This window comes from Rhinopithecus bieti, unplaced genomic scaffold (assembly GCF_001698545.2).
Source record: "Rhinopithecus bieti isolate Rb0 unplaced genomic scaffold, ASM169854v2 scaffold_62034, whole genome shotgun sequence".
NCBI lineage: Eukaryota > Metazoa > Chordata > Mammalia > Primates > Cercopithecidae > Rhinopithecus > Rhinopithecus bieti.
Window position 1 is genome coordinate 825571 of NW_016823752.1, and position 7359 is coordinate 832929.

The 7359-nt window shown below is 54.0% G+C and overlaps 1 protein-coding gene and 2 long non-coding RNA genes across 5 annotated transcripts in view; 2 read left to right on the forward strand and 1 right to left on the reverse strand.

The window, feature by feature from the left end:
* Positions 1-1156, forward strand: part of LOC108521816 (uncharacterized) — an 8227-nt gene extending 7071 nt beyond the window's left edge. Inside the window, exon 2 of the long non-coding RNA XR_001883288.1 lies at positions 981-1156. This is a non-coding gene — a long non-coding RNA (uncharacterized LOC108521816). The remainder of the gene's footprint in view (positions 1-980) is intronic.
* Positions 1-7359, reverse strand: part of PROZ (protein Z, vitamin K dependent plasma glycoprotein) — a 17769-nt gene that overhangs the window by 7760 nt on the left and 2650 nt on the right. Inside the window, exons 3-7 of one of the 3 annotated variants that reach the window (XM_017861782.1) lie at positions 6195-6358; positions 4585-4609; positions 3024-3137; positions 1523-1654; positions 1042-1109 (exon numbers count right to left, since the gene is read on the reverse strand). In XM_017861782.1, coding sequence (XP_017717271.1) covers positions 1042-1109; positions 1523-1654; positions 3024-3137; positions 4585-4609; positions 6195-6358 — 503 coding nt within the window. The remainder of the gene's footprint in view (positions 1-1041; positions 1110-1522; positions 1655-3023; positions 3138-4584; positions 4610-6194; positions 6359-7359) is intronic. The other 2 variants (XM_017861784.1, XM_017861785.1) reach the window with 2 other exon arrangements.
* The window catches only part of LOC108521815 (uncharacterized), a 3408-nt gene continuing 1685 nt past the window's right edge, over positions 5637-7359 (forward strand). The window contains exons 1-4 of the long non-coding RNA XR_001883287.1: positions 5637-6081; positions 6238-6381; positions 6472-6999; positions 7112-7182. This is a non-coding gene — a long non-coding RNA (uncharacterized LOC108521815). The remainder of the gene's footprint in view (positions 6082-6237; positions 6382-6471; positions 7000-7111; positions 7183-7359) is intronic.

Below are 7359 nucleotides of genomic sequence, written 5' to 3' on the forward strand. Positions count from 1 at the left end.
CCGGGCGCGGTGGCTCAAGCCTGTAATCCCAGCACTTTGGGAGGCCGAGACGGGCGGATCACGAGGTCAGGAGATCGAGACCATCCTGGCTAACACAGTGAAACCCCGTCTCTACTAAAATACAAAAACTAGCCGGGCGACGTGGCAGGCGCCTGTAGTCCCAGCTACTCGGGAGGCTGAGGCAGGAGAATGGCGTGAACCCGGGAGGCGGAGCTGCAAGTGAGCTGAGATCCGGCCATGCACTCCAGCCTGCGTGAAAGAGCGGAGACTCCGTCTCAAAAAAAAAAAAAAAAAAAAAGATAAAAATCAGCCGAACGTGGTGGCGCATGCCTGTAATCCGAGCTACTCAGGAGGCTGAGGCAGGAGAAGCGCTTGAGCCCAGGAGGCAGAGGTTGCAGTGAGCCGGGACTGGACCACTGCACTTCAGGCTGGTTGACAGATCGAGACTCCATCTCAAAAGAAAACAGAACAAACCAAAAAAACTCCCCAAAACAAGTGAATGGTTAAGTTCTAAATCAGCCAAGGAAGGGAAAAGGAGGAGAACAAAAATGAATGCCAAACCAGAGAAATTTAGTGAGCAAAATAACAAAGCTAGAATGCCAGCCAGGCCAGCAGTCGAGAGCAGAGTCGGTGCCTGAGCTGGTGCTCGAGCTGCCGCTCAGCCGCTCTGTGGCAACACCCAGGTCCCCAGGTTGGGGCAGCCCATCGCTGAAGCACTTCCCAGACGTGCTGTGACTTCAAGATGCTTATGTTCTGAGAAAAATGACATTGGTAACAGTTGGGAACTGCAGAGGAAAGGTCTTGGGGGCTGTAAATAATACTATCCTTTTGTATTTGGGGCAAGCAATGAAGACAGCTGAAGTTATGAACCTGGCATTAGAAAATACTTTGAAGTGTGAATAGAGGTTAGTCAATGCAGTCAATAATAGCCCATCGAAGTCGGGATGACTGATTCACTTAGTTGTTACATTTCTATTTAGGAAATGACGTAAAGTGAAAGTCATAACAATAAATTGAAGCACGCAGAGAGCTCTCTGTTACCTGCCACGGGAGGTCCTGTAGATCCAGTGCACGCTTCTCGGAGGTCAGCACCCCGCAGGCACACTGGTCTGCATTTGCAGCAGCAACATGAGAATAAAAATCAGCGCCTTCCCAGTGAATATCAGACTCTGTCTATGGTGTTAACCATTGCATAATTCCGGCTGTGGTACTAACCATTATAATCGTATCCTTAATGCTGATGAATGTGCAATAATTCACACAGACACGCAGACTGGAGTTAAACCACCCCCCACAGCGCTCATGGTTTAGCTCAGAGTGGTCTGAGCAAGCACAAGTGACAGAAACTGCACTTTCTAGCATTGCCATTGCTCCAGCATGGAGATGCGGACCACCTTCTGAGTCGTGGCAACTCCTTATCACAAATCTGTGGGCTTCACCCAGTACTACAGAAGAAGGGAGGAGGATGTGGACAGGGTCACTGGCACTGGAAGCTGGAGGCTGCTGTGGTCTGAGCACTCACCGTGGGGAACGCACTGTTTGCGGTCCTCACCAAGCCTGTAGCCTTGAGCACAGCTGCACGTGTAGGATTCCTGTCCCGGGAGGCAGAAGTGTTGACACCCATCAGTCCGCTCCAGGTGACATTCATTTTTAGCTGAAAAGGAAAAAAAAAAAGAGAGAGACCAGAAATGCTGCCTTGGAAACAGGCATTTGATCACAGCCTTGCACACAGAGTTCTGGTGTTTTGGTCCATGTGTCCTCATTCTCTTCAGACCGTTGCCCTTTGTGTCAGTGTTTGCCACACTTCCATATTTCAGGAATGTGCATATTAAACAAAGACTCCATGAGTGAGGCCGGGCGCAGTGGCTCACATCTGTAATCCCAGCGCTTTGGGAGGCCAAGGTGGGTGGATCGCGAGGTCAGGAGATGGAGACCATCCTGGCTAACACGGTGAAATCCTGTCTCTACTAAAAATACAAAAATGAGCCTGTCGTGGTGGCAGGTGCCTGTCGTCCCAGCTACTCGGGGGGCTGAGGCAGGAGAATGGCGTGAACCTGGGAGGCGGAGCTTGCAGTGAGCTGAGATCATGCCGCTACACTCCAGCCTGGGAGACAGAGCAAGACTCTGTCAAAAAAATAAATAAAATTTTTAAAAAAGACTCCATGAGTGACGGCACTTCCATTTGTCCTTAGAAAATGTGGCCCTGGATGTATTTCCACGTGGACTATAACCCACGCGCCTGTTTTCCCTGCTGGCTTGCATTGGCTGTTCCCTTTAATGTGCTGCTTTGAGGAGGGGTCGTGGGATGGGAGGGGTTAGTGAGACATCAGTGCTGGCCGAGCAGCTGGGATGGGGGCTTTCCACCCAGACGGAGGAGATTAAGAAAGGGGCAGGTGGGTGAAGGTCAAAGCCCCCTTTGGTGCGTGGTAAATTTGGGATGTCTGTGAAGGCACTAGCTGAGGCATCAAGGAGGCAGATGGAGCAGAAATCCAGATTTCAGAGGAGAAGGCTGGGCTGGAAGGAAGGTTTTTCCCCAGAGAAACGGGCTCCCAGTTGACCAGTGGTGCTGAGGACGGAGCACACTTGTTGCTGTAGTTGGCGATTGTGGACACTGACATTTGGCGGGTATTTAAGGCTATTTGTTTATGTGCTTTTCGTCTTCCTGGTCTGCAGTCTCCCACTGGGGTAGGTCCAGCCCTGAGGGTGCCTGTGTGTGACCCCCAGCCTGTGAGCAGATTGTGAATGGTGGAGGCGGGGTGGGGAGGAGAGGGGGCCCATGCCATGAAAAGTATGGGGGACATGTCTGGAAGGGGCAGCTCAGAATTCTGCCAGCCCCGCCGGGTGTCGTTTCCGGAGGAGAATCTGGTTGGGATGAGAGGAATCCACTGGGGTGAGCCAAATTGTGGTTCACACAGGCACCTTCGTGTCTACACCCCAGGAGGGGCCCATTGGGACCCTGCCCGAGGATGTGAGGCCCACCTGCCCAGGGAGGCCCTGGGGGAAGGGGACGGCCGGGGCCTCACCCAGCTCGCAGTTGCTGCCCTCATAGCCGGGGGAGCAGGTGCAGGTGTAGCCCCAGATGCTGTCCTGACAAGATCCGTTGTGGAGGCAGGGCTGGGAGATGCACGGGGAGCCACCTGCAGGAGGAGGGTGGGGGTTGGGGTGGTGGTGACAGGAACAGGGACCTGAGCAGGAGGAGGATGGGGGTGGTGACAGGAACGAGGACCTGAGCAGGAGGAGGATGGAGTGGGGGGTGGCAGCAGGGACAGGGACCTGAGCACCTGAGCAGGAGGAGGGTGGAGTGGCAGGAATGGGGACCTAAGCAGGAGGAGGACAGAGTGGAGCAGGGATGGGGACCTGAGCAGGAGGAGGATGGGGGAGGCGGCAGGGATGGGGACCTGAGCAGGAGGAGGATAGGGGGAGGTGGCAGAGATGGGGACCTGAGCAGGAGGAGGCTGGGGGGCAGGGGGTGGCAGGAACGGGGACTGAGCCCACTCGTGCTGCTCCCCATGCTGTCGCCTGGCCCCCAGGATACTCCTGCTCAGAACATAGGGCTGGCTGCTGGTGCCTCCTGCTCTGCTGGGCACCCTTTCTTCCTCTGCATGTGGCCTGCTCTGTCCCGCCCGGTCAGCCCTTCTCTGGCCTCCCGGGCCTCTCCCGCTTCCTTCTGTGCCAAGTTGTCCCCATGCTTGTCTGGTGGTGGCTGCAGCTCTTTGCTGACTCATTCCCAGGCCTCCCCCAGCCCTGTGGGTCTCCGTCTGCGTCACTTCTGTCCCATGCTCTTCTGCAGTTGCCCACCTAGAACTCCTCCCTTGGGAGGAGTCCCGCAACCAAAGTCTCCATGGGGGCCATCACTTTCCAAAATTTGAGACGGGTTCTGACCCTGCTGCAGCATGAGGCTCCCCAGGAGCCAGGAGCCCAGGAGCCCAGTGCCCGGAACCAGGAGCCAGGAGCCCTGAGCCAGGGAGTCGGAGCCCTGGACCCAGTAGCCCTGGAGCCAGGAGCCCAGGAGCCAGGGGTGAGCCCTGGAGCCCAGGAGACCAGGAGCCAGACTCAGGAGCGCTCAGGGAGCCCAAGAGCCCAGAGCCAGGATCCCAGGAACCAGGAGCCCAGGAGCCCAGGTACCAAGGTACCCGGTGCCCAGGAGCCAGGGCCAGTAACCCTGGAGCCCGGAGCCCAGGAACCAGGAGCCCAGAGCCAGGCAGCTGGAGGAGCCCAGGGCCAGGAGCCCAGGAGCCAGGCAGCTGGAGGAGCACAGGAGCCGGACCCAGGAGCCAGTGGATGGAGGAGCTGCTCTCGGGGGGCCTCCTGGCCTATGGCCTGTGTCCCAGCGTGCCCAGAAACTACCCAGACGCTGGGCAAGACAAACTGGCCGCTGCCTGTGGCCCTGGGGGAAGAGCCCGGGGGCTTCCTGACCTGGTCCTTGGGTAGAGTCCGAGCTGCGCCCTTCCCTGGAGAGACATCATGGGTTCTGGAGCCAAAGGCTTGGCATCCGCTGACCTAGGGTCATGAAGCGTCCTAAGCCCACCCCTCACCTCATCCCGAGGAATTAATACTTCTGAGGAGGTGGAGGAAACCGCTTACCCTTATATCGTCTCCAGAATTCATCCTTTAGAATTAAAACATAAAAATGTTACAAATGGGACATTTGTTTTTCTATATTCTTTCCTGTAGATGAACTTGCAGGTAAGAAAATGTTGATTTTATTCACCTAACAGGACAGTAGTGTTTGAAACAGTGTACAGTTGTCCTGTTCTACAGCCTAATTGTTTATGTTAAATGTGTAGTAACTAGATGTATCTGTAAGACAAATGACTCAACATGTGCTTACCACCACGTATTTGAGGAAAGCCGGAGTCTGTGACGTGGCACAAACCCGCCACACGCAGCCCCTAATGTGGCCCTTCCCTCCTAGGGCCAATCTCCACGCCACCCTCCACAAAAGCATGTGATATAGAAGTCACATCACCTTTTCACTTTTTATAAACCGAGTTGAATTTTAAAGCTATGTACCTGTGTAGGGAGTGGGGATGCTTAGTTTGGAGTAGGAGTATCTAAAATTAGGAGAATTATTCAGACTTGAAGCCTAGAAAGAAAATGTATAAAAAATGGCATATCCCAAGATCATATTTGGACTTCTAACAACTTGAATAATGTCATAAGTAGTAAATGAAAACAATTTTCTGTACCAGGAAGTTTGAAAAATGAAATTTAGGGCAAAATACTTTGAAAATTTTACACTTTTCACATGCCTTTAGGATTTCTCTGAGTTGTATTAAAATCGTCTATTTCAGAAGAGTTATAGATAGGTATTTAAGAAACTAGAATTTTAAAAACATTAAAAATTATACTAGAGAAACAGGTCAACATTTAATTTAGAATCAATTTTAGACTGGGCGCGGTGGCTCGCGCCTGTAATCCCAGCACTTTGGGAGGCCGAGGTGGGTGGATCATGAGGTCAGGAGATGGAGACCATCCTGGCCAACATGGTGAAACCCCGTCTCTACTAAAAATACAAAAAAAAATTAGCCAGGCGTGGTGTCAGGCACCTGTAGTCCCAGCTACTCGGGAGGCTGAGGCAGGAGAATCACTTGAACACGGGAGGCGGAGCTTGCAGTGAGCCAAGATCACACCACTGCACTCCAGCCTGGGCCACAGAGTGAGACTCTGTCTCAAAAAAATACAAAAAATAAATAAATAAAATAGCAAATTCTTACTTGTGTTATTTAGAGCATACACACAGTCACATGTGAAGCAAATCATTTATGTAATCCCAAGCATGGATTATGATTTTCTTACTATGTGGCATCCCAGAGAGGACGTTTCTGTTTTCAAGTTTTTTTTAAGGTCTCCATTAAAAGCATGAAATTCTCTGAAAGTCACCGCAAGCTGGGCGGCGTGTGTGTGGGACTGTCTGATCAGTATGTGGGCCTTGTCTGACCTGAGGAAAGTCCAGTGGGGTCTGAGCTGACTTCCGGCCGCACTCACCTGCTGTAGGGAAGGGTGGATCAGTGGGTGGATTAAGTCACTTTCCTAAATTGTTTCCTCATCTGTAGAACTGGGATTGTGTCAACCTCATCGGTAAGTAAATAGGCTAATTAATTAAGCTGAATCTCTGAGAAGTGGTGCTTCCCTGGGTCAGCAGAAGTCTAAATAACGAGGCAGCCTGTGGTTCGTGGTGGGGGGGTACGTACAGTGACTACTTCATTTTCAAACACTTCTCTTGCTTCTTCATAGGCACAGATTTCTTCATAACATTCTTTTTCCAAGTTTCCCTCGAAGAGTTCTTCCAGGAGATAGGAGCCCGCACGCTTCCACCTCACCAGAACATCGTTTGCTTTGGAGGCCGGGAGAAGTACTACAGACAAGACAAGAAGACAGGTGACTGGGAGCACCCAGGGCCCTGCTTTCCAGAACTGCCTGGCTTCCGCCCCAGCCAGCCGCCAGCCCCTGCCCCCTCGGTCTCCACAGCCTCTCAGCCTGCGAGGGCCTCAGGACCACCCCGCCACCCCCTCCCCCGAGGTAGGCAAGCACTTCATCCTCTGGGCGAATGGACCAGCCCCGGGATCCGTGCAGATACACTAAGGGTCTGCAGAGAGGCCACGGGCCTCAGTCGGGAAAGTGAAGGAGGGAGGGCTCCAACTGGGTTTTGGGTCCCAGTGCGAAGGAAGGCCGAGCTGGGGTCAAAGGTCACTGTGCTGAGAACTGGGGACCAAGAGCCATCAGGTCCTGGGCTGCCTCTGTGCACAGGATTTAACATCTCGATAAAACACAAAGAGAAGAAACTTATACATTGCAGCAGGCTCTGCGATTTCCAGGAGGAGAAGGCAAACCAGTCAGCCCGCGGCAGTCGTTTCGAGAGGCTCTTCCCGCCCAAGGGCCCCAAAGCACGTTCTCTCCCTCTCCCGGAGGGTCAAAGCCCAGGCCCTTCACATCCTCCCTCCCTTTCTCTCAGTGCTGAGGGTTACAGCAGGGACGGCTCAGCTAAGTCCGGCCACGGTAAGTGCTGGGCAGGGCGGTGGGGGTGGGGGTGTCAGCCTCTCAGGTGGGAGACCATGGGGCCAGCGGGAGACCATGGGGCCAGCAGCGACGCTGGGTGTTTGACTTGCAGCTTTCCTGGACGCCTGTGCAGGCAGAGTCAGGATGGAGTCCGCGTCTGTTCCTCCAGCAAAGCGGCTGGTGGTAGAAGGGTGGCAGGCGGGCAGGGTGGCTGCTCCCTGGCTGTGTCTCCTGACTCAAGACTGAGCACTCCTGGCCAGCCTGGCCAAGGCACTCTCTGCCCACATTGCAGTCGGGGCTCGGCCTGCCCCACCCCCTCCCCCCTGTCCAATGCCCAGCCCAGGCCTGGGACCCCCCCTC